This window comes from Centruroides sculpturatus, unplaced genomic scaffold (assembly GCF_000671375.1).
Source record: "Centruroides sculpturatus isolate CEXI.00-Female unplaced genomic scaffold, Cexi_2.0 scaffold98, whole genome shotgun sequence".
Classification (NCBI taxonomy): domain Eukaryota; kingdom Metazoa; phylum Arthropoda; class Arachnida; order Scorpiones; family Buthidae; genus Centruroides; species Centruroides sculpturatus.
In genome coordinates, this window is record NW_019384476.1 from 1,017,834 (window position 1) to 1,045,583 (window position 27,750).

Below are 27,750 nucleotides of genomic sequence, written 5' to 3' on the forward strand. Positions count from 1 at the left end.
CACAGTGTATTCATTAATTTTCATTTTCATGTAGTAAAGGCTCTATGCCTTCATAAAGGACGTACTTTTCCTTTGTTTAAGGGTATTTGGGCAGTTTATTCTCTGTTATATTCTCAAGTAAACAATACATACAAGCACAGTACAGTATTTTCTGAGGAAACACTCGTACTTATTTTTTTAACCCCATTCCCGATAACCCGGCATTTTCACAAACTCGGCCACCCTTCGGTCCACATTAGGCCGAGTTTTCGAGGTTCTACTGTATATAATTTCATTTGAAACAAAAAAAACTAATTATCCAACAAATACTTCAATCTCTCAACTCATTTTTATTCAATATTTAGACATTAGACAGTTAATTGAAGAAAACCATTACTTAGATTTAAATAAATGTGTTATTGGCTATTTCATATTAATATTAATTAATCATAAAAATAAAAGTCTTGCAAATTTGAAAATTATATATACCACTTCTTCCTTTGTTACTTTTTATTAATTAAAAAAAAAAAATGCAAATTAAGACATGAGAAAAAAGAACTAAGAATCTGATTTAATTTTTAAGAGAGAAATAAAACATTAAAATTATATGTAAACAGATAAGCTGTATCTGACTTTGAAACTAATATTTTGTCTACCATTTTTGTTTTTAATTCATTATACAGTCAAAATGTGCATTAATCAAAATATAAATAAAATGAACATTAAATATACATTATATTGTAAAAACTTTACTTTAAGTCTGAATGATTAAATATAAAGAATAAATATATGGAAAACAAACATTTTTTTAAAATGTTGATTTGTTTATGATAATCAGAAGTTTAAAATTTTAATAAACTTGTGTATTTTATTAATAATAACCAAGTAACTTAATTTATGAAGAAAATTTTAAAAATTGATTTATATGCAAATGAACATTATTTTCAATTCATGTACAAAATGTACTACAAGGAAAAATTCTTGTTAAATGTTTTTTTTTTTTTAAATAAATTAAATGTGTTAATTCCAGCTTTTTTTCTACAGCTGTTCCTGTAATTTCCCCATAATTCTAAATTTGTACACAGTATTTTAAAAAACTTATGATTAAACAAATCAAAAAACATTTGAAATAATTCTTTTCACCAAACTGTAGTAAAATCTAAGTTTTAAATTATCAATAGCAAGGTTGCGGGCTGACATTTTCAACATAAAAACGTGTGTCTGACATTCAGCACCACCATTCTGTAATTCTGGAAGTTTGACAATGGTGTTTGGAACATCAGTGGAATCACACTTGACATTCCAAATGCCACTGCCAAACTTTTAAGCTTACAGGATGGTGGCACTGAACATCTGATGTACACATTTTCGCATTGGAAACATAGGCTGCAATCTCACAAATACCAGATCATATTCTGAAATGATACATAAGCATAAAGCAAATGTGTGTTTAATCATTAGCCCTTTCAAATAAAGTATAAATGCATACTTAAGTATTTGTAAAAAATGAATAAATATCATTTAAGTCAATGTACAGTATTTAAAGCTATCACTAAAAGTATTTTTGAAAAGGTTCTAAGTGTACCTAAGTATTTAAAATACTATTTTAAAAATTTTCATTTGGATGCTAGATTCAAATGGTAATTTTTATTCAATTCTGATTATCAAAAATTCTTAAAATTTTTCAATAGTTACAAGCATTAAATGCTAATGTAAACAGATTACATTAATGTGAAATATTTAGAGTATCCAGAACCTTTGTTTATAAATTACATGTAAAATTTTCTAACTTACTTGTGTCCAATCAAATACCAGTTTCTCTCCAGAATAATTATTGTCTCTGAATTTGACAAAAAATTCACAACCTGAAAAATAACGATGTTTAATTTTAGAAAAATAGATTTTACATTAAAAACGTTAACACATCATATATTATTCTAAATGTAAATACAACAAAAATTAAATTAAAAATGCCTGAAAATAAATATGTTTGTAAAGTAAAGAATTGATATTTCAAAAGAAATTACTTAAGAGAACATATCAATTACTATTGTTTTTATTTCTTCATATATGTGATATTTAGAAAGAATTATATCTTGTTCTATACGTATATCCTAGTAATACTTACCTTCTTCATTGTTAATCTCAGTTTACCATTTTATTATAAAAAATTGTCTTCCTGCTTTTTGTAATTATAGGATGATTATAAAGTCTCAATCCAATTTTGTGTAAATGGAAACAAAATCATTTGTTTGCGAGTCATGTAAAGTATGCTGACCCAAGAAAACAATCACTGTTGTTTGCATATGCTTGAGTGGATTTATATACATGGAAGTGCAGTCAAATCCTGTTGTTCCATAACCTTTAAGTAATCACGATACATTGCTTGGCAGGTGGCGTAGTCCACTTTTACATTGCAGTTTCTATAGGTTGAACTGTTTTGTTCGGTATGGTAGGTTTCCCAGACATTGTGCATCATGTACATTACCTGTTTGCCAAATTTGGTAATCAACAGTCTGATATGGGTCCTGATAGAAACAGACTTCCTGAATTTAAAGTTTGTCTGTACTTCTGTGTACATTAATCCACTAAAACATGCAAAACAGCAGCAATTCTGTCTTCTTGGATAGACATATTCATACAACCTGCATATAAATATTTTTGTTACCATTTTCACAAAAGTAGATCAAGAGTTTATAAAATTGTAATGATTACCAGTTAGAATAATCAATGTACTATTGAGTAGGTCTATTGGCTTGTTTAAGATCATTTCTGTATTAGAAAAATGGAAGTTTATATGACCTTCAGAAAAAATGAAATTAAGTTATAGTAAATAGACTACATTTACTTCTGCATCTCATTTTTTCTGAAGGGACAAATCCTTACAATTCTACTATTCACTGTAATGTGACAAAGTTAAAAAAACATTTACTTGAAAATTCATTACAATCATATCAATAACCTAATTTTTAAATATGCACAGTTATAATATAATCCTCATGATTTATTGACTTATAATGAATTAATTGAAATAACTTATGCAAATTAACCAATTTCAAAGATTAAAAAAGAAAAAAAAGAGAGAGAGAGATACTGTACAGGGCAGAAGCACCAAATATTGACAGGATTTTAAAATTACTACTATAATTTATGATTTAATACAACTTTTCTTAACCAAGTTCAATAATCAAATAATATAGAGGAGATAAAGTTCATTAATGATAGGGGTTCCTACTCAAATTTTTGTTTTAAATTCCATGATTTTCCCTGATCAACTTTGTACAAATTCTCTGACCCTCATGTCCCTTACAGTATGGTTGGTTGGATTTGGGGTTTTGTGGCACAAGGGCCTAGGCAAGCCAAAAATACCCAGGTCTAGCCAGCTATGTTTCTGTATGCCCTCTTGAGTCTTTGTTTACAGTATGGTACATTGACAAAATAAAACAACATTTGGCTTACTATGCACATACACTATTGCTCTCCAACTTTTTAATTATATATACAGTCGAGTCTGCGTAAGTCATCATAGGTATAACTACACAGTCTGTTAAGTAGTTAGTATTCTGTGGTCCCAGCCAACTTACATATGCATTAACATTAAAAAAAACTCTGGTTTACTTAACACTGTTTAACTCTTCACCACAGGATAAATTGACATACTTTTTCTGTCCCACACTCATTTAGACATCTGATAAGTCGACTCCCCTCCTGAAAAAAAAATGAGTTCACACCACACAGCTTAATGTCACAGTAGAATCTGATTTTGCATTTTCTCACCTTTCATTCATGCATTATTTGCAGAAGTGTTTCACATTTCTGTTACAAATGAGTATCCAAAAACTTAACAATGGAAAAATATGAACTTTTATCTGAATTTGAGTGTAATAAAACTTTGCAAGCCGAATTTGCAAAACAAGAAAACCTTCAAGAACAACATTATTATTGGTGAAAATTCTGAAGAAAAAGAAGGAAATTAAAAAACTTTCTTGGGTTTTCATTGCAGCTGTCTCTAAAACGCCAGAGAAAGTTGCCGTACAATTATGTCGAAGATGCTCTGGTAAGTTTGCTAAAGCAAATTTGTTCATCAAATCTTCCTGTTTCGGGGCCGATAATGAAACAAAAGCGATGGAAATCGCTGAGATACTTGGAGTAGAAACAAAATTTAGTGCCAGTGATGACTGGTCAGAGATAAATTGCATGTACTGTATAATGCACTACCGTATTTTCATAATTGTAGTTTTGTGGTTTTTTTTCAACTTTGTTTTAGTCATAATATCGGATAACTCAACACATTTCCACTTCCCCTTGGGGTGTCAACTTATGCTGACTCGACTGTATTTTCATAATTGCCAAATTATTAAAACAAAAAATAAAATGTTTTATTAAATTAGTTTATTCTGTTATTAATCCACAACCATAAATCTACATGGCTTTGATAAAAGAAAAAAAAGCCATTATTTATCATTCATTAACAAATCCTGTATAATCCATGTACAGAAGTATATATTTATTAAATTTATCCTTTAATAAATTTCCTGAACTTTATAAAATATTAATCAACTGGAAAAGAATCAAAACTTGTTTTATTACACAATCAAAATTATTAAAATGAAAAATGATAGATAAATAATTTTAATTTAAATGTTATCATTTTTTACTTCGTAAATTTTGGGAGAAATTTTAGGTCCTGAAAATATTCTGCACCCTTTTCATAAGTTGTATTGCACCACGTTACTTCTTGCTGCCTGGATATTGCTACATTTAGTCAAGCATATTGTCAGAAAAAAAATTCAACAAGGCAGTCAAGGAGGCAAATTCCCTGATTTTTCCTGACTTTCCAGGTGCATAGGAACCCTGTAATACTCTTACATTTAATACTGCTTTGCAAATCTTCAGAAAAAATGAAATATTTTACAGTTATTTCTTGTATTGTTTTTGGTTTTTCTTTAACATCTTAATTTCATGTTCAATAAAAATATTTGTCTGTTAACTCATGCAAAGTAAGTTATGCTTTTTTGATTATTCAGTTTAGGAAATTATGCAAAACATGAAAATTAAAAAAATTAAGTTCTTATTCCTACAACATATTTTGATCTTCACAAAATTACAATCTGTTGATTTTCCTAAGTTTAAACTTTTTCTCAGATTCAGCAAGATTATTTTTATATAAAATTTCAGAATAATGTTTAAATTAAATTTTATCACAATTCATGATGTAAATATTGTTTCTTTGATAATTTAAAATGACACTGGGAATTAATTCAATAATCTTTTAATAAGTACACTGATTGTAAAGAAAAATTTCATGAAGCCTAGATGTATTAAGTGGTAACTCTCCATGCATATTTTGTTAAAGCTTTGTGATTTTGTGATTTTAAACATTTGAAAATAGTTCCAAAACAAACTTTGTTTTATAGAAATTGGAATCATTCGATTTCTATTTCTGAAGGTGGTCATTCAAATTGCCGAAAACATTTGAAAACTTAATAAAAAGGTTGCATATTAAAGCTTTTTGTTGAGGTTTGGTTGCTACAAAGTTAATTTTGTGCCTTTTGTCTCATCTGTTATGGCATATTCTCTCTACATTTGAATCATTTTCACAAATTTAAATTTGGATGAATTAGCAAAAATTAACAAAACAGCACAATATACTAAATGCTAGCATTCAAATTTAGTAAGAAATTTACAATACCCCAGACTATATGCAGATAATTAAAATAGTTATTCTACTAGAAATGAATGTTAAGCACTAAATTGAAGGACATTCTATGTTAAAAATTAAAATTTCTCATACAAACTAATAAAAAAGAATGTAGTTAAACCTTACCTGGATAAGGCAAAGATAATATCACAAAGTCACTGTATCTGTTCTCTTTATCCACTTTTTCTGAGGAAGTTACACTAAGAAAAAGAAATTATTAAATTCATCTTAATTATGTGTTATAAAACAAAAAAATTAAATATATTTATGAGATAAAAATTTATATTTTCATTTATATGTACGCTGTTTTTTTTCAATCTCCAATGGTACCAGTACATAAGAAAGACAAATGTAAATAACAAAACGAATTTATTACCGAAAGTTAGGTACAAACATGGTTACTTTTTGGACATAATCACCGTGAAGATTAAGGCATTTGTTATATCTGTGGATGAGCTTTTCCATCCCCTTGTCATAGAGTGTTGCTGACAATAACTTGAGATGAGCCCTAACTTTGAAGATCATCATTAGTCTCAAATCTCTGCCCTCCTAGCCACTTCCTGTTCAGAAAAGAGGTGGAAGTCGCTCGGCACTAAATTGGGGCTATACGCTGGGTATTTAAAGGTGGTGATTCCACCTTTCAGACTTCCACCCAGCTTAACACTTTTTAATGTTTTAGGATTTCCACCTCTTTCCTGAACTGAAAACACAACTAGCAGGGCAGAAGTTTGAGACTAATGGCAATCTTCAAAACAACATTGTTAAGGCCGTCTGTCTCAATTCACTGGCAGCAACAATCTATGACAAGAGGATGGAAAAGCTCATCCACAGATATGACAAATTCCTCAATCTTCACAGTGATTACATTGAAAAGTAACCATGTTTATACCTAACTTTTGGTAATAAATTAATTTTATTACTTACACTTGTTACTTGTTTTATGGACCATCAGAGCTTGAAAAAAAAAAAAAAAACAGCTCTGATAAATGTATTTAATATACTGACAAAAGTTATCTGATAATTTTAAATTCAGTTGATTACAGTTTTGATGAAATGTATGCTTATAAAAATAAAATCAAGAGTCACAGCAGTGACTCCCACCAAGTAAAAAAGTCACTGACTGACTATATTTACATGAATCAAAATTAACAATTTTTGAGAATCGATTTATCCGCCCCAAACGTCTAAAGTAATTCTGAATATCTCATTTGAAAGGTAACTGTTTTCTTTGGTAGTGTGCAAAATTTCAAGATTTTTTATAAAGGGATTGTTGAAATATAAGCTATTTTAAAGGACAAAAATTGCCAAAAAAGCTTATTTTCTGTATCAGTCTGTGCTGATGAAAGTGAGGTGGTGAGTACAACAATCTCTTTGACTAATAATAAAAAGGCATCTGATATAGATGATCTTGTGATAAGAAGACAATCTCAATGATCAAGGATTACATTAAGGATTGTATTGATAGTTTGTGTGCTATTTAGTCCATTGAGGATCAGTGTTTCACTATTGATAACAAGTATTTTTTTGTAATTATATTTGTTTGTATATGACTTTAATTTTCTGATGAAGCTAGTTGTGTCATTGTGTTTGACAGATGTTGCCCTCAACCATAGTGCTCACATGTGGAAACAGACCACAGAAACTGTCGATAAAACAGCAAAATGAATAATTTTGATCTGCTATTCAAAACCACTTATCAAATCCTTCATTAAATGATAAGTCCTCATAATAAAATACAATATTATACACTGATACATTTCATTATCTTCCAATAATTTCAAATAAAATTAACAATGAAATTAACCTCAAAATCTGTTGTATCATCATTAACTCACTCCATAGATCCAATAAGCAGGAAAAATTTATTGAAGTCTTAAAAAATTAAATAATCATGAGAGTAAAATAGTATATTTAAGTCCAAAAAACACTTAATCATGAAAGTAAAATTAAATATAATTCTTTTTACCTTTATATTCTTAATGTTTTATTTTTTTCTTTTTATATTGTCTACTTAGACTTTGTTTATAGATAGGACTTATTATATTGGTAGTTCAGTATAGTTTAATTAGTTTTTGATTAGAAAGGAGAGACTATCTTAGTCCTATTTATAAACAAAGTCAGTAGATAATATAAAAAAAAAAAACAATGAAAGTTTATCCTGTTATTTTATAGAAAATGCTTAAATTGTTTGATTAAAAAGAANAATTCAATAATCTTTTAATAAGTACACTGATTGTAAAGAAAAATTTCATGAAGCCTAGATGTATTAAGTGGTAACTCTCCATGCATATTTTGTTAAAGCTTTGTGATTTTGTGATTTTAAACATTTGAAAATAGTTCCAAAACAAACTTTGTTTTATAGAAATTGGAATCATTCGATTTCTATTTCTGAAGGTGGTCATTCAAATTGCCGAAAACATTTGAAAACTTAATAAAAAGGTTGCATATTAAAGCTTTTTGTTGAGGTTTGGTTGCTACAAAGTTAATTTTGTGCCTTTTGTCTCATCTGTTATGGCATATTCTCTCTACATTTGAATCATTTTCACAAATTTAAATTTGGATGAATTAGCAAAAATTAACAAAACAGCACAATATACTAAATGCTAGCATTCAAATTTAGTAAGAAATTTACAATACCCCAGACTATATGCAGATAATTAAAATAGTTATTCTACTAGAAATGAATGTTAAGCACTAAATTGAAGGACATTCTATGTTAAAAATTAAAATTTCTCATACAAACTAATAAAAAAGAATGTAGTTAAACCTTACCTGGATAAGGCAAAGATAATATCACAAAGTCACTGTATCTGTTCTCTTTATCCACTTTTTCTGAGGAAGTTACACTAAGAAAAAGAAATTATTATTATATGGAAATTCTAATATTTATAATAATAATAACATTATTATAATTAATCAGAAATTATGAATTTTTTCAAAACACACTCACTTCACACCAAACTTCACTTTCTTTTTCTCTACCATCAAATCACAGATATAGCCCACATCAAGTTGTTTCAGTAGCTTTATATCCTGGTTCCGAACTTTTGAGAACAATTGCCATTCACTATAAATATTTAATAATAAAAATTTAGCAAAAAGTAAAAGTAATTGCAGTAATCACTTAAAATGTCAAATTCCAAAATGATGGAATTACTAATGTTATTTAAATTCTTTGGTTAAAACAAATAAGGTAAAATCTTGAAGCAATTAAAATATTAAAGAAAAATTTGATAATTGATAATTATAAAAACATTAAAAAATTTAAACTGGAAGAAATCACTAATCATTTTTCACTTTTTTTATGGAGACACTTTGCAAATTTGTGCTTATGCCAATGATGTGAAATTGAAAAAATAGCAACCCACTTTATCTACAGAGATATTTGATACATCTCACTAAATCAATGGAAATAATGAATTTAAAACAAATTTGGGAAAATTAATCCTTAAAGTGTTTTTCATTACTAAATCCAACATTTTTCTTTCATTATTGACAACTTTTCAATTCAATACCTTATTTTTGCAGACTGACTGGCATCTGGGGAGACCATAAAAATCAGATATTTCCATATGGTAAAAACTGGCATGCCAGTTTAAGTGAAGTTAATACATCCCTCTTTAGAGGATAAATTAAAAAAAATGAACAAGTTATGTCAGGTAAAATCAAATGAATTTTATTTTAAAAACTGTCAGCATTACATCAGAAACTATGATTATATGTTTAATTTCTTGATTTTTGTCTTCTTTCTAATGATGCAAAAAACTTTTGGAATACCAAAAGTGATTTTCTTTTTACATTTATTTTACTGTAATTTGATTCAAAAACTCAAAAACAAACATTCATTTACAGCCAGTTTCAGAAAATTAATCTCAATTTACACTAATTAATATCAGCTTTGTGTGAAATTCTCAAGGAAGGTGTTACTTTTAAGGTCAGGGCACAGCCCATATTGACTAATTTATTACTACTGCTAATGTGAAAAACTCATTGCTTTATTGTCCTTTAAAGGAAAAAACTCTTTAAAATTTGAAGGACTTAAAATCAGGATGATGTTATTTTATTGTACTGGAATAATGTTTTCTTTAACATTTAATTAACAACTAGTTTTGTTACATCTGATTTTATTTTTTGGTTGGTTAAACCAGAATGCTGGTAACCCTGGGGTTTCTGGCATGCCAGTCTCCTCCTGGTTATACGCAGCATGCCGGTCAATCTGCAAAAATACAGTAGGTATTAATGAACTTAGAATTGTTTGATGAGAAATTAACTTTTAATAATTAAAATTTTATCTGTTACACATTGCAATACTGTGGTAGTGACTCCACGGGATTTGTCAAAGTAAATATTAAGAGCTCTTTTTTTTTTTTTACTCATTTTTGGTTTATTGTTGATCATGAGGGTGAAGACCATACTGGAGATCATAATCATCTTTGAAAAAGTAGTATTTTATTTTAAACAAGTAATGTAACCTTCCTTACAGTGAATCCCAATACATTACTTGGTTGTGTTTAATATTACCAGATTTAAGTAGTCTTATGTATTTTGATAGAATTCTGATTAAGTTTTAATGAATTTATCCCAACTTGTAATGTAAATTTGTGTGTATCTATGAGAAATATATTCTGATTCTGGTTGCATAAACAAAAAACAGATTTAGAATTAGATATGTATAATATCTAATTATTGGTTAAATGTCATGCCTAAATCTTTTATATCAAACTAGTAGGTATGTCTGAGACATGGAACATTTGTTACAAACCTTATTTCTGTATTAAATTTTTCTGTAAGCAATATATATACTATTGTATTTAGTATTTTTGTCAGGTTTTTGTTGCAATTATTTTTTGAGAACCAAGTCATCTCAAGCCTTATCCAAAGAAGGCTTTATTGTTGTGAAAACCCAGAATTCAATGAAAAAAATACACAATTTCATCATATCTATTTGGATAACTGTTATAAACTGCTACCTGAAAACTTCTCAGTTTGCACGTTCTTGACAGAGAAAGTGACACATCCCCATGATCCTTTGATCCCCAATCGTGCACTACTGTTTTAATATCTGAACTGACAGCCCAATGAGGCAGTTGTCACCCATTTTTCCATGACACAAGAAGTCCTGCAATAACTAGAGTCATTACCAATTCCTCTACCAATACCTTTAACTCTGTGCCTCCAAAATGAATATATGATTGACTCTGCATACATTCAACTTCAAAAGCTTTTTTTACATCTGTCTACAGCTCAAAAAACACAATATTCCAAAGGAAAGTTTGAGCTGATAAAGTGTACATACATAAGAATTTGACTTTCTGATATATACAAGATTGTATTTCGAGATCGTAAAAAAGTTCATAACAAAAACATTAAGAAATATGTAAAATAATGTATTCAGAGTATAATAATAAACAATATTTAAAGTATAATGTAAGATACTTATGATGTAATTGATCATACAATTAAAATGTCAGGTGTATTTGAAAAATCCAAATTATAAATACACCACACAATATTTGTTTTATATACAGATATAAAGTTTAGATATATTAGAGCATAATTCATACAGGAAAAATGAATTAGTCCAAGACAATTACACACATTAACAAACTTAAATAGGATTTTTTTAAAAAATTCAATTATTTTCAAGTAATACTAGACAAGAATATTAAAAGAAAATTTACATTTTTTTCATTTAGAAAAACATACTAAAAATTTTCAAACAAAATACAAACCTTGCAGTTGGTTGAGTTTTAAGGGTAGACTGGGTTGTAGAATTCATTAACTCATCTTCATTATCTATTGTGCCACTGCCTCCTATAAAAAAAATTTAGTTTTAAGAACAAACATTACAGATCAAAAATGTTTCAGGGAAAAACAAAATTTATAAAAAAGAACATTTCTTTCATACAGTGCATTCAATAAAAATTAAAATTTTTACCAGCAAAGAAATATCCTAGAGCTTCTCTTCCATATATTTCTGCTCCACAAGAAATAGTAGCAGATCGACAAATGTACTAAAAAAGAAAAAAATAATTAACAAATTTAGTAACGAAAAACTTGACATGTTTATACACTTAAAAATTAATGATTAAAATTAATTATACAAAGTTAAACATTCAACAGAATGAGTGTTCTATAAAAAATGTGTTAAATATTGAATACAAGAAAAATTATTTGATTTCATATTTAAAAAATTATTTATCCTGTGAATATCGCTCTCAAAATCTAAAATCATCAAAAAATGTCATCTGAACAAATAATCAACATAATAATAATAGAACAAAAATAACAATCTTATTCTTAAAAAGATAATTCAATATTTTTTTCAATGATTCAATAATAATTTTAACAAAACTGTTTTTAAACTAATTGTATATTTTCAACTGTATAAAAAAAGACCATTATTGAATATCTGTAAGTGTATTAATTTTTGAAACTCAAATTAAATTTCAACTACAACATTTACAAGACATTTAATAAATCTGGAATTTATTGGTTGGTTATTACTGAAAAAAAAATTTCAGTATTCTTTGTCCTACCAATCTGTAACAAGACAAGTTAATTCTATGACAAACAAGTTATAAACTATGCTAATAATATACAGGTAGTTTGAGTGTGAAAGCAGCAAATATGGGGCAAATCAGTCTTAACATTTATACAGAGTTTCCAAAAAGCCACCTACAGATTGAGAAAAGAGCAAGATAGAATCACCTTTTCTGACCAGAAACCAATTTTTGGTAAAGTACTAATTATGGCCAACAAGATAGGTGATCTGAAGAAAAGAGGAAATAACATTTCATCCATTCAACCATTCTGGAGAGATATTTTCCAACAGCTTCCTACAATGGCTGTCAAGAAGAAAAAGGTTATGAGTAACATGATGTTACTGAATAAGAGTTGTGGAACTACAAAAGTATTTTTAAATAATGATTTAGCATTTTTATGGAAAGGATACATGTCCTTAACAATTATATGCACACAATAATGATCATATTTACAATAATTTAATAAAAACTGAGAACAAATGTATCAAATATATGGAGTGTGTCCCTCAGAAACCTGCATTAAATAATGGACTTGTGAGCACAGACAGTATTTTTAAGTTTTCTGAAAAGTTGAAAATATAGATGTGTCCCTTCTGTAATAAGTGTTTCAATTCTTTTTATTTTTCTCATACTGAAATTTTTACAAACAAATAATTAAAATATGCATCTGTTCAATTTGCAAAACTTCAAATCTAAACAGATGTCTTTGTAAATAAATTTCATCTTATGCACATTAATACTGTATTATAAAAATTTATCAAACTTTACTGAAGTTTTTATGTAAATGAATTTCATGTAATGCAGAGAAAACCCAAAAATTAACAAATTTATTTAAATTATTAAGTATGAATTTATCACCTTAAATGATTTAGAATTTAAATGTTCTTCAAAAATAAACATTTTTGAAAAATTTTTTTACAGAAATTTCATATTAAGTTTTACTTGCTTCAAAGTTTGCAAAACCTTATATTTTATGTAAACAATTAACATATTATATTCATAATTATTTGTAGGTGAAATCTATGTAATTTTTCTAAAATATTAGTTTAATTCATATAGCATTTAAATTTAGCTAAATTTAATGAAAGTCTCAACGATTAATTTACTTATTCAAATAATAATAACCATACAAATAATTTTGGGTCAATTTAAAGTCTTTATCCTTTAAGATTCTAACCAGATACAGATGGTTAACAACATGAAGATACAAACAGGTTCTTTGTTAAAAACTGACAATATGTTGTTAAAAAACACACATACATTATACATTTGATGTTGACATTTTCTTTGAGGATCCAACATCAATGACACAGTATTAAAATTTTTCAAATCATCACTCAAGATCTGTTGTATTTATACACATCTGCAGACTCCTAATGGAAATTCAGGAATTTATCTCAATTTGCAGATGTGTATAAATACAACAGATCTTGAGTGATGATTTGAAAAATTTTCACTACTGTGTCATTGATGTTGGATCCTCAAAGAAAATGTCAACATCAAATGTATAATGTATGTGTGTTTTTTAACAACATATTGTCAGTTTTTAACGAAGAATCCGTTTGTATCTTCATGTTGTTAACCATCTGTATCTGGTTAGAATCTTAAAAAAGAATAAAGACTTTGAACTGACCCAAAATTGTTTGCATGGTCATTATTACTTGAATAAATTTAAATGCATTTAATAAAGAGTACATACTTTTTCTTCGTAAGAAATAACTGGTATTGGAAAACGCGTCCTGCAACGAGCACCTCTTGCTTTCATTATTGTCTCTCTCAAAGTGGTTGTTTCCACATCTTCAGTGAATATCTTTGACCTAATGTTAAAAAATTTTAGATTAAATATCAAGATAAAACTATTAATAACAATATATTACTAGTTTTAATGAATTATGAGCTTTATGTCTAATGTCTTGATCAAGAACTATTTATATAAAATCCAAAATTCTTAACATCAAGTTTATTAACTTTATCAAGCTTTTTTTTTTAACAAATCCATTAAGGGTTCAGCCAGGTCCACAATGAGATGGCTGGGTGGTGAGGGATGGAGACTTATCTAGACACACCACCCAAAAAAAATTCCTGGAATTTTTCAATCCATCTGAATTCAATCCTGGGTCACCAGAGTGGAAACTGCTGCCTTAACCAATTGTCCATCCAGATGCCATAATGCTAATATTAACTAAGGTAAATATATCATATCATATTCTGTTCTTAAACTACTTATTATCAAACAATACAGCTTACATATCAAGATTAGAATATGCTACTTAAGACTACTTAATTAACTAGGCTTAACAGCTAATTACAGCCAAATTCTTAAGCTACAATAATGATAAACAAAGCTTAAAAGTTCATTCCAAGCTTTATTACTCATTCCTATTGTATCTAGCAGACAGTGCAGGCATATATTAATAATTTGCAACAGCTTTCATACAATAAATTTTTTGTATTGTAATTTAAAGTTTTGAATAATTCTCTGATCAAAAAGACTGCAATCTAGAAGTTATATTTGCAACCATCAATAAAAAAGATAATTTTTCTGCATTCAACAATTATGTAGGTATAAGTTTAAGCTAGTTGGAAAACAGTACTGATGTCATCCATGCATTCTTATTTGCTGTATATTGTACAGGTAATGCCTTGGCATTGTAGAAACATCAAAGCTCAAATCTATCCAACAAACAGAGCGATAATTATAGATATGTCGTACCAACCTTGTTTAGTTTTGCAGTTATTACTTAAAAATGTAACAAATATTTTTGACCCACTTCTAGGGTCTTCCTCAGGTGTTTTATAAGTTTTTCAGGTGTGATTCCAATTTTTAACCATTCATGTCTCCAATACTTCTATCTTCAGAATTTATTTTTTAAAATTTCAAAATTCAAATCTCCAAACGATGTGTGCGTCTGCACCAGTTGTTATAGCATTATGTCATAAATAGCCCGCTATGCTCTTGATAGTAGTTTTTCTTCTTTAAAAGTGATTGACAGGCCTTTGCAGTCTGCTTTAAAAATTTCTAACACCTCCAGATTTCATAGTTGGTTTATATGTCGAGTTTGTCGAATCACTGTCGCTTGTTGTAGGTTAGGTATAATGCTGTTTTCGTTGCAATATAATCACTAAGGCAGTTTTGCTTTTCTTTTTCTCAATGTCCATTTTGTGCTCATAGAAGCATTGTTTGAGCAATCTTTTTGTAGATCTGACATATACAAGGTCTCTATCAAATCTTTTATCTTTTAACAGGATTTTATATACTCCTGATGTTCTTTCAATTTCAACCCGATCTTTCTTGTTTCTCAACATGGCAAATTTATCCAGTTTACTTCTGTAGGCTATTTTTGCATTAATGTAAGCTCCAATTTCTTGATATAGGGATTGCATAGGGCACTCATATGTTATAGCTATACACTTTTTTTTAGTAGTAACTGCAAAGCTATACAAGGTTAATAAGATGTATCTGTAACATCAAGACTTTAAAAGATTTTCCAATTAATTGTAACATCAAGACTTAAAGATTTTCCAATTAATAATAACAGCAATGTTTTGTTGTCAATTTAGCTCTCAAAAATTACACATTCTTTCCTTTTTTTTACTTTCATGACAAATTATCTTCTATCACTATTGTTTTGTCCAACAGATATTTAAAAAAAAATAAATGTCCATTTCAACAGTGTTGAAAAATCATCTAGGCAACAATTCTGTAAAATTTCTGGTAAATTTTTTAATCACTTTGTGCAACTTTCCTCTTACACTACTGCACTTTATTGAAAATTATTCTACACTTCTTCTTAAACTTATCCAACCACCTGCTTCTTGCTTTGAATCCAGTGTGTCTAACTGTTATCTGAATCAGCTTTTTCACTAAGAAGTTTTTCATCAAGGGAAATATTGTTCACTGCTTTTTGTCCTTAGTTACATTAAATTTTTTTTATAATCCCTAAAATTTAAATAACTAGTTAGGTTATCACACCAATGAACATATAAAATAATTTTTTGTAGTATCTAAATTTACAAAGGAATGAAGGATTTTACAGTTGTAAAACTTATATTTTAAATTTTCAAAAACAACATATGCTAAGATTTTACTGGTCAAATTGATCAACTTTATATACGAATAAAACTGTTACTCTAGGTGTAAAATGTCACTAACATTTTGAATTTTATACCATACATTCATAAGTATAATGTTAATGAAAAAATGTATTATATAAGAGAAACAAAACAAATATTGGGAACAAGACTGAAGGAGTATGAAGTGGCCATTTAGTTAAAATATCATCAGTCTCCAGAGTCCAGTCAAGAGAATGATTGTAAAATTGATGTTGGTAACATTAAAATATGTTTATCTGTGACAGTTTAAAGAGCGTATTGCAATAATACAATGTAAAAATCAGCTAAATTTAAATAATGAAATGGAGATTAATTCCATATATGATATGATATAATAATCAACTATAAAAGAAACTGTAAATGTGAAATGGGGGTAAAAGAAGTTAATCGATACTATGTCGGAAGGTTAGTGTTTTGTATTCTTATATTATTTGTAATTAATACCTTTGTTAATGCATTCTCTTTTAAAAATTTATAGCATGAGGAGGGATTAAGAAAAGTTAATCCAAAATGCATTGCTTATAAAGGAAAATAATAAAATAGCTGTGTTTTTAAAAGGTCTTTGTCTCTCATTTAATAAGGATATTGGAAGAAAAAAGACACGAGGTTTCACTAGCCTTATGTTTAATAACTGAATTTCAACTTTAATCATAGATATAATTCTATATAAACATTGATCTTCAACTTTATAATATTGCATCAACTACAAGGATATCAATATGTCCATTCCCTTAAGAATGCAAAAGAAAGCATGCTAAAATACACAAAATAGTCTCCAGATCTTAAATTTTAAGTTAGCAGAATGCGATCGCAAAACTACTTCAACATATAGAAACAATGCTCTGAGTCTATGAGAGTTAAGTTAGGAGAAAAAGTTAAATTTGAATTAGCAAGAATTGAGTTAAGGAAGCTCAACTTATTAAACAACTACAGTAGACTTAATATCTGTTGAGTCAAGAATGTGACATTGGCCCATTCTGTTTAGTTAATACTGAAGCATATTATTTGACTCTTTTATTAATTGATCTAAAAACTAATCTTATTTAATAGAAAATCTTGCCTTGTTTTAATAATATTTCATATGAAATATAATTTTTAGTAACTTGAAGTTTAAATCATGTGGATACCATTTAGTTTTATAAAAATGATAAAAACACATGTTACAGTAAAAATAAATCTATAAATGTAATTGTTTAATGAAATCTTGTAAGTCATGATATTCCTCTAATCAAATCAGTGAATGGAAAAAAAAATATAAATTGATAAATTAATAATGATACTGATAAAATTCTACATTAACAGTTATTAATTCTTATTTAAATTTTCAATTCGTTAATGCTTTTATAAATTAAATGAAGCTTAAATTTAAGTAAAACAATTAATTTATTATAAAATAATAATTATAATCATAAAATTTAGTCTTCTATAATCCCATCTAGAATAAAAATAACTAATATCAATTGCTTAATATTATATTCAACAATGAGGGAATCAAAACAAAAATATCAATTAACCCATTTATCAAAGTACCTATTAAAATTAATGACACACATTTATTCCATTATTAACATTTTCAAATTACACATATCCAAAATTATTTTACTGAAAATTTATTAATGCAGTAAAATAATCTATGCAAATTTAATCTATGTAGATAAAAAGCAGCAGGTGATAAAATTTTGATTGATGAATCAGTAAATTCGTTAAATCAAAACTTATCGTGTAATCTTTAAATTTAGACTTAACAGGTTTAAATTTAGAGAGTGTTTAACAAAACTGTAATGAAGTTTTACTCATCATATAAAAATTAGATATATTTACTTAATAACAATTACCTAATATGTTGATCTGAAGAATCTGAATGCTGAACTACATTTCTCTGAGGGATAATCAGTTGAGAAGGATATGTATGTGTCAGTTCTCCATTGGAATTATCTATTAGCTGTAAAATAAATTTATTAATTTGTTACAAAATATATAATATATATCTGTTCTTCAATTATACCAGAAAGTCAAGAAAAGCCAACTTTTTATTAAGTTTAACTTAAAAATGGATAACCAATATAAATTTATTAAGCAAGAAATTTACTTTTATTTAATGCAAAGCATATAAACTTTTGAATAATTTGATAACAATTGTTATAAATTTAGAAAAAAACTCATTTTCAAAACATTGTAAAAATTCTTTATTCATTCATCAATTATAAAAAGAATTACTTTCAGAATACTTTTTTTTTTTACAAAAGTAAGACAAATGTTATAATTGTAAAATAGATCTTGTAGACAGATTTATTAAAAGTTCTGCTTCTGAATATCTATAGGAAGTTTTATAAAGAAACGTAGCTTTCGTATGTATAATAACGAATTACCGAATTTGATGAAAATCTTTATCTAATATTAATAACAATAGAGCACACATTGAATAGCTGTTATATCCTAATTTACTTTGCTTACTACCAGCTTGATGAGGACAGAGAGATGGAATTCTTGGCCTATCCTATGCTAAGTGTATCCTAGATTTATATATAAAAGCTACATTTCTTTATAAGGCTTTCTATAGATATTCATCCACAAACCAGATATTTTTAATAAAACCAAACAATCCACCATATTATTGGGCTGTAATAAAGCTAAATTATTAATTAGTTATAAAAAAAATTTCATTAGAGGTAGGCAGTTAGGCCACCACATTGTAATTGTAATAAATTATAATAATTTTTAATAATTAAAATTTCTGAAAGAAAAGTCGACTTGAAGCAGGAATATTAATTATTAATTTAGCTTGGCCCAATAATACAATAGATCGTTTGGCTTTACATAGCTTTATTTATGAAAAGATATCTCAAAACTTCTATAGAGTTCAATAAGTATCTGAAATACTTCAAATACAAATCAATCAATACTTTAAGAACTTTGTGTATAGATTTCATGCAAAATATTTTTGATATTTAAATGATTTCAAAGTCAGATCTGTATTGCCAACTTTCTTACTTTATTAGAAACAAATAGAGCAGCCATTTTTTTAAATATTTACAATGGTAAAGTAATAGAATTTTACTAAAAAAATAATAATAATAAATGCTCCCAAAGGTTAGTTTTGAATGTATTAAAATATTTTATAAATACTTATTTTAAAAGATAAATGAATTACATGACATTTAAAATAGTTGCACAAAAATCAATATATTTCATAATACTATTTTCTATGGTAACAAAGCAATAAACAGAACAGATCATAAAAAGTCAGATTTTCTTTGCTATGTTTTATTAAAAGGAGGTCTTCATAAATAATAATTGCAGTTTTACAAATGCCAATAGCAGCAAAGTCCGATAAAATTAATATAGCTGCAATAATTATTTGTCATATTTAAAACAAATGTAATTAATTAATTGCCTTCTAGTAGAATTATATGAAAGCATAAATTTTACAAATAATTAAAAAATAAGATAATTTAATAAAATAATTATTTCATAATTTTACATACAAGATTTGAAACCACCGAATTTGCCTAACATTCCTTATCTTAACCAACTAAGCACCACAGAGTTGTCTTTTTTGAAATTATTAATGAATCTCACATTTTTAAGATATCTTTGACTGCCAAAATTCTTTTTTCAACAGCAGAAATACAAATCTAAGCAGTTCTCAAAGGAAATTTATCCTTTCAGTATATTCAAAAAGAACCACAAAAGAACCTAAATTCAAATTTTTTGAACACATTTGTTCCAAAAAAGAACATTTTCTTACATGAAATTTTAAAACCAAATATATTTGTGTTTCTGCCCCTGAAAATGGACTTCGACAGACCAAAAATGCTTAAAAATGTGAAATTTGTTAACTATTCCAATAAAATAGGCTTTTGTTTAACTTTAAGAATTGAGTTTTCTTGGATTTTAAAACAAAAAAATTAATAAATATACTGTTGAATTGATTCTTCAATTAGTTATTACGAAAACGAAGACATATTTTAGTGCACATTTATCAAATGTAAAAAAAAAAAAACAAACAAAACTAATACTTACAAATACTTTATAATCCTTTGCAAATAATTCTTCACATTTTTTCTCTATAGAGACAACCTAAAAAATTAATTTCAAAGTTATAATTGAATTAAAATGTAATCTTAATATAAATATATTTTGGTTAATGTTACCTATGGTAGCGAAATATGGCGCTTTCGGTAATCTCGAATAAGGTTATCTAGTGACAAAGTTCATAGAGGGTGCTGTGAAATGAATGATCGCGAATTAGGCACTTTTTTTTTTTTGCTAATGCAGTTTTTTTTCGTATCTTGCCATTCTGAGATACTGAAACTTTGAAGTTATAGAAGATTTCGTTTTTTTTATAAGTTAAGTAACAATTTCTTATTGAGTTTAATTTATAAACAATAATTCAGAGAAAAGCTAAAAAATAATCGATTTAAGCATTTTTTAAATTTTTTTTTAAATTTTTTGTAAAAATAATTAACAATGACTAATTTCGATATTGAGTCTGACGATTTCTGGAAGAAGTGCACCGGCCATCAATTTTATCAAATGCTTGAGTCTGACTATTTGGAAATAGGTTTAAACCCAAGAATAAATAGTGGTTTTAAATTTGTGGCAAAGTTAGGCCTACAACATACCAAGGAATTTTGCAGTAAATGTGCCAAAACGTGCAAATTGTATTATTGGACTCACAAAACAGTAAATCGCTCAGAAAACTTTGTAAACCCAAATACATAAGTTCATACACAAAACATTGAAAGACTATGGGGATATTTAAAAAACAAAAAGAATTTGCCAAAGCATTATACAGAAGATCTATCAGACACCTATATGTATGCCTTTATGTATAAAAAGTTTAAAAAATGTGGCCATTAATAACTCCAGGAGAGAAATTCCACATAATTTTATTAAGCACTTGAGCACGATATATCCAGGTTCTGGAAAACCACCCGCATGGAAAGAACCCAAGACCATTCCCCTGCCAGTCCAGCATCTAATCCCAAGGCGAAAGTAAAAAAAAAAATCAAAACAGAAAAAAAAAATAGCAATAAAACAGACAAAATTCTTAAAAGAAATAAAAAAAAACGCCTTCATGTACTGGTGAGTTGTCGTCACTAGAAAGAAAACGTTGGAAAAAGGAAAATGCTCATCAATAAAAAGTAAATAATTTTTGATTTTACCGCTAATTACTAAAAGTAATTTTATTATTACTGCTAATTAGGCAATGCTTTCTCGCGGCGGTGGTGCCACCACTGCCATGAGAAAGCGTGTGCATGCACAAACAAGATGGCAACAGGAAGCGCCGCCATAGTTTGATACCATAGGTAACATTAACCTATATTTTTAATATAGATGAACAGAACATTTCAAAAATTCTACATTAAATACATAATATACCGTTATACAGCTTCAAACTAGAATTATTTTTGTAATTTCTTAGCTAAAAAATAATAATAAATAAATAAATATTTAACTCCCTCAATAAGTGACTCAGTATTTAAGTTCTTTCTTACATACTGAGTCACAAGAGTGACATTCACCTCATGTTAAAAACAACATAAAATGTAAATAATACAAAAAAAATTTGCTTGCTTAGTAGATAAATATTATGTTTATCCATATACATACTAAAGAAAATATTTACATACTTAAGATTTAGATTTCTCATACATTATTTAAATAATGCAAGATGGAGGACATGTTAAAGCAATTTACATTCATGGATTTTACAAACTACAAAAACCATCTCTACACAGGAGTTATTAAGCTTCAAACTGGATAAAGAAAATCATGCTCCATACACACAAACAAACATTCATATATACTGAAGGAACTCACATATTGTTTTTTGCATTTCTTAACATTCAAGGTCCTGACTCCAAAAATGTAAAAATCTTAAAGGGCCATTTTTTTCACTGATTGCCATACTTTTCCTCTGTTATATTTGTACATAAGAGCCAAGAGAGCAAAAATGATGTGTAAATATTTTACAAAATGAAGTGTGATGTAACGATTATTGTGCCAAAATTTAAAAACAGACACAGCCTGTCTAAACTATACATTTTTTTTTGGCAACATGTTAAAGAAATAATACATATTGCAAAGTATAAGACAAGTATGGTTATTAGAATTGTTAGAGCATACACTAAAGTATTTTACTATAAATCCATGGTAAATATATAAATCTATACTAATATTATAAAGAGGTAATGTTTGTATGTAAGTTTGTTTGCAGCAGGTAATCTCCGAAACTATTCATCCAATTTCAAAAATTCTTTCACCAATATTTAGAATGGAACCTCAGGGTGGACATAGGCTGTATATTATTCCATTAAACATTCATATAAATTAAATGATATCATCTAGGGTTAAGGCTTTTATGTCCAACAGATAGCGCTATGAGTACGACGCCCTAAGTTTGCTTTTCTGTGAGGCATTATGCTTTTCTGTGAAAATGAACTAAAGCAGATCATCTTCTATCTATTTATATAAATAAAAATGTAATGTTCGTTTGTTCCTACCAATTCCTTTGAAATTTTGACACAACGCTGCATTCAAATACGCACGTGTTTTCATATAATATACATGTCGAAATCCCCCCCCAGGAGATGGTTAGGATTAAGGCTTACCGTAAATAACTCTGCTTCTATTTATACTATTTTAGATGCAGTTTTTTGCGTTTTTGATTGCGTTTTAATAGGGTACGTCAAGAGAATGTACACTAAGAAGAAATTTTTCAAAAAATCCCCCCACGGAGGAAGTGTTATAAATTTATAATAGATACATTTTGAGCCACAACAATGCGTGGCAAGGTCTGCTAGTATATATATATATATATGATTTTTAATTAGGTGGATGGGCAAACTAAATTTTTAAATTTTTACAAAACCAGATTAGATAGATTTATTATAGATTAAACAAATATATAATGAAATCCAGTATGTAAAAATTTAAAAATTTAGTTTGCCCATCCACCTAATTAAAAATTTGTGATGACAATCTTAACCTATAACTACATTTTCTTTTACTATTTTGCATCGCACAATAAATTCTTACTTGACAATTACTGTATAGCTTATTACAACAGTAAGTTTTTCTAGTACATTTTCTATATTTTCTAAAAAATTGATAAAATGAGTGATCAAACTAATACTAAAACAAGTAAAACACCAAAGCTATTTTTGGGACAAGACTAGATCTCCGAGATTCAGGGCTCAACTGCGCACCATTTTCTAAGGAAAAGAGAAAAAATGAGCAGTCTCCAATGAGGAAAAGTTGACACCATGGTCACAACAGGTTACATTGTCACAAGCCTGTTCTTGGCTACAGTAAGAGGGATCACTTTGACACTCATGGTGGGTCTTGTTCTCATTCTCCAGTCTTCTTTGGTATTGCTGGTTTTGAGCATGATCATTCAAACTTCGCAAGTCACGGCCATGAGGTCGTCCACAATGCATTTTCAGTGAAATTAACCTACTTAATGTCAAAATTTCTCTCCAGTGTGTGTTACCCTGGATGAATTTTTGTCGATGCCTAACGAAAATTTCCTGTTTTTAAAAAAAATTATCATGGCTATTGTATCGTCTGAAATTTTTTTATTTTGCACAAACAAAATAAATATATTAATAAATGTAAAAACAAAAAATTATATTTCGGTAATTAGTTTTAATATAAAATTATAACAACTAACACCATCTAGTTTCAAAAACATTCCGATGTTGAAACGAGATATCTCGGGTCAACCAGTCAAGGTCAGCAGGTCATGACCAGAGATGTCAAGAATAACATGGGACAGGTAGATGGGTTTTATTCAAAGATTCATTTGTCAAAATTCAATTTTGCAACGTTTGCATTTCCAACTTCCCAATGAGCAACGCATGCACAAATGCCTCACTAGTGCCTGTTTGTAAAAAGTGTCACAATTTGGTATTTTATTTTGATTCAGTTCTCAGTCCCCTGACTATCTACAAGTCTGGTTTATTTTGTGTGTGCATGATTTGGGCACCAAACACTCTATGACAAATTGCAACTCCTGACATGTCTTTCATACCTCTAAGGTGATAGATAAGCCATTGACAGCACCGCAATTTTATAAACAAGACAGTCTTGTCAATAAAACAAACATATACCAAAATTATTAGCCCAACCAACTTAAAAATTACAATTCACAATTAAATTATGAACTAAAATATGATGAATTTTTTAGGATGATTTTAATATCAGACCTGCTTCTAAGCAAAAATGTCATTAATTTACTTAATGTATACCTTATGTTCAAACTCAATCAGCTATACTCATAGAATTTGACTCTAACAAGTAAGCCACCAATAATATTTTCTATACAACTGAAGGACGACTCCTGCAACAAGCAATGTTATTTTTTTATATTTTGAGCCTCAGTACCTTTCTTGCCATATAAAAATATCTCATCAAATTTATATTAAAATTTGTAAAATCTACAATTAACCAGTAACTGGCGTGAAATTCTTTAAAATCGGCAAACGTTTTCGATTCCCCTCCTGGGATCTTCTTCAGGCTTACTTTTTATACCTTTCGTTATAACTGGATTCTTTAATTCGAATGTTTTTTAAAAAATATGGAACGTGCCATTTTTCGAAAAAATTTCCGAAAGTGGAAGGAATCCACGTGTTATTCCAAACATAATTTTCTACCAGTGGGGATTCGTTATATACAACCCGGTGTGGTGAGAAAGTACATTAATCAAGAGACCACTGCTTACAAGTGCAATGAAACAAAAGAGAATTACATAGTGTAGAAAATATAAAGATAGGGACATTAATAAGTGGAAAAAAGTAATGTTTAGTGACAAATCAAGATTTTGTGTATTTAAGGGTAAAAATTCAAAGGTATTGGAGGGGAAAAAAGCAGAGAAATAATTGCTGAATATTACTTTTCTGATGGTAAATTCATTTATCAACAAGATGGTGAACATGCCCATAAAGCCAAGAAAACAAAAATAATATTTTGAAAACACGGGTATAGAGTATTAGATTTGTCTGGCGATTCACCAGATATTAATCCCATAAAAATAAAAAAAACCATGGGATAAGGTGAAGAAATAACTGAAAACAAATTTTAACTTTGAAAGATTTATAGGAAAAACAACTAGTATGGAAATTACTGTCAAAGAATATGAGAAGTAATTTTTTATGGCATGGAATAAATTAAGCAGTTTTAAAGACCAAAGATAAATAGATTCACACAATACTAAACTCAAATCTGCATGACTTTTGTTAGTTTTTTCCATATTTTTCATGTTTTTTTCTTTTTATATTTCTCTGTAAAAATAAATAATTTCATAATAAACTTGGGGACTTTTAAAAAGAATGTCTCTTCCTATTTTATTAATAATTTTCATATAAATTTGTTGCCATATGAAAAACTTTGGTTGTCATTGCATAATGACGACTGGACCAAATTTCATTAAATTGAAAAGATTAGCAAAATGTTAATCCAAGAAAGTTATAATAGTTACATATTAATCACCTTCAGATATTAGTTGGAATTAATATAAACTATATCAACTAATTTGCAATAGTAATTATTCAAAATCCATATTCATAAACACAATTGTAACTGCTAAACCAAAGGTAAACTTTGATAAATTATTCAGTAATTCAAAAAAAAATTTTCTGCTGTGTTCAAGTCAAAATTAAATATAAAGTCTATTGAATTCTTAATAAAATGAATAACTATTATGAAAAAATTAAGCTTTGATTTGACACCTAAAAATTATTGTCATTTATCCTCAATTTCAAACTTACAAAATTCCAATTTCCAAAGAGTCTATTAACAAAACAGCCATTACAAAATTGCAATCCATAGTAATTTTTCAACAAGTAAATGTTTTACAATTACATAAAAAATATATGTTCAGATGATTTCTTTTTGCACATTTTAATGATATTAATCACACAAATATCTGTACACAAAAGTTTATATTTAAAAAAATAATAATTTCTTCTTATGTGACTTGTGTTAAAGAACGTACAATTCATCAAAAGTTCATTACAGTGTACGAAAGATTATGAATCTATTTTAAAATAATTGCAATAATTAAATGCTACCACCTTCCTACATACAAAAAACTTTTATATCAAATCAATAATATAAACATCTAACAGTTACAGTGATAAAAATCAATATATATATAGCCATCAAAAATGTTGTAAACACTACTGAACCTAATGTATTTGTTGCATGACAGATGTTACTAATGGAACAGTTGTAGGTCACTGGGTAAGCACTAGAGCTGAACAATTGATTTTATAGAGGTACTCCTAATCTGGGTACATATACAATATCAAAATATTATGCAATATTTTAAAATTGATTTCCAAAAAATAAAAATAATTAAATTTAAAAATGAATGCATGATTAATACAGACCATATGCTTTAAAGATTATCACTCACTATATTCCCTATAATAATCATCCATTGAATGACTTTTTTTAATTTTTTGCAGTCAATTATTGGAATAAAAAAATATTGATATATATATATAAGCAGTATATTTCCAAAAGAGACTTAAAACTAATCTAAAACTGGTTAAATTGGAAAATATCTTAACAAATATATAAAAAATAATTTGAATAAAAACACTAACTATCTTAATTAACTTCATAAAATTTCAATAATTCCCAATATTAGTAGTATCAAATGCTGATGATAACATTAACCATTATTCATTTTTCACCGACTTCAACATCAGAAAATATCACATCAATAAATAAAAAATATACCAATCATCACTAATATACTGGTATTTAGGTCAACTGGTGCAGTTTACTTTGCAACACAAGTTAGATGGATAATTATTACAGGAAATATGATATTGCTTACTGTTTTGGTACTTACAAGTTGTTTTAGTTTGGATTCAAAAGACATTTTCCATAGTTTTCATAACTAAATAGACCTTGAAGCAGGTTTCTAGCGCACATGCAAAAAATGAAGATTTACACAAATTAAGAATAATTACATCATACAAATGCATTAAAATGCACTTTATTCATGCATGAATAGTCAGGTTTTTTTATATTTTAATATGAGTGAATTAACTTCAAGTAACTTTTATCATTTCATTCCAAAATTATTTAAAATTAAACAAAATCTTACAAAAATTAACACAAACTTGAGAATAAAAAGATTTTCAACCAAAAATAATCTTCATAAGCATAATATAGTATTAATTATTATAAATAACCTGTAAATATCACTCAGCACAAATCTTTCAATTTTTGGGTTAAAAAAAATTTTTTTTTTAAATCAAAATTTTTGATGTCACATGAACATAAAAATCAAAGTAATGCACTATTTTATGCTTATTATATTTTTATGATTACTTGCATTATATGACTACATTTTTTTCAAAACTATTAACACACCATATCAGTAACACTATA

The 27,750-nt window shown here is 27.6% G+C and overlaps 1 protein-coding gene across 1 annotated transcript in view; it reads right to left on the reverse strand.

The window, feature by feature from the left end:
• LOC111621344 (myotubularin-related protein 14-like) overlaps positions 1 to 27,750 on the reverse strand; it is a 56,999-nt gene that overhangs the window by 17,382 nt on the left and 11,867 nt on the right. The window contains exons 2-9 of the mRNA XM_023363441.1: positions 20,362 to 20,418; positions 18,174 to 18,280; positions 13,925 to 14,042; positions 11,619 to 11,694; positions 11,413 to 11,494; positions 8,631 to 8,747; positions 8,453 to 8,526; positions 1,774 to 1,844 (exon numbers count right to left, since the gene is read on the reverse strand). Coding sequence (XP_023219209.1) covers positions 1,774 to 1,844; positions 8,453 to 8,526; positions 8,631 to 8,747; positions 11,413 to 11,494; positions 11,619 to 11,694; positions 13,925 to 14,042; positions 18,174 to 18,280; positions 20,362 to 20,418 — 702 coding nt within the window. The remainder of the gene's footprint in view (positions 1 to 1,773; positions 1,845 to 8,452; positions 8,527 to 8,630; positions 8,748 to 11,412; positions 11,495 to 11,618; positions 11,695 to 13,924; positions 14,043 to 18,173; positions 18,281 to 20,361; positions 20,419 to 27,750) is intronic.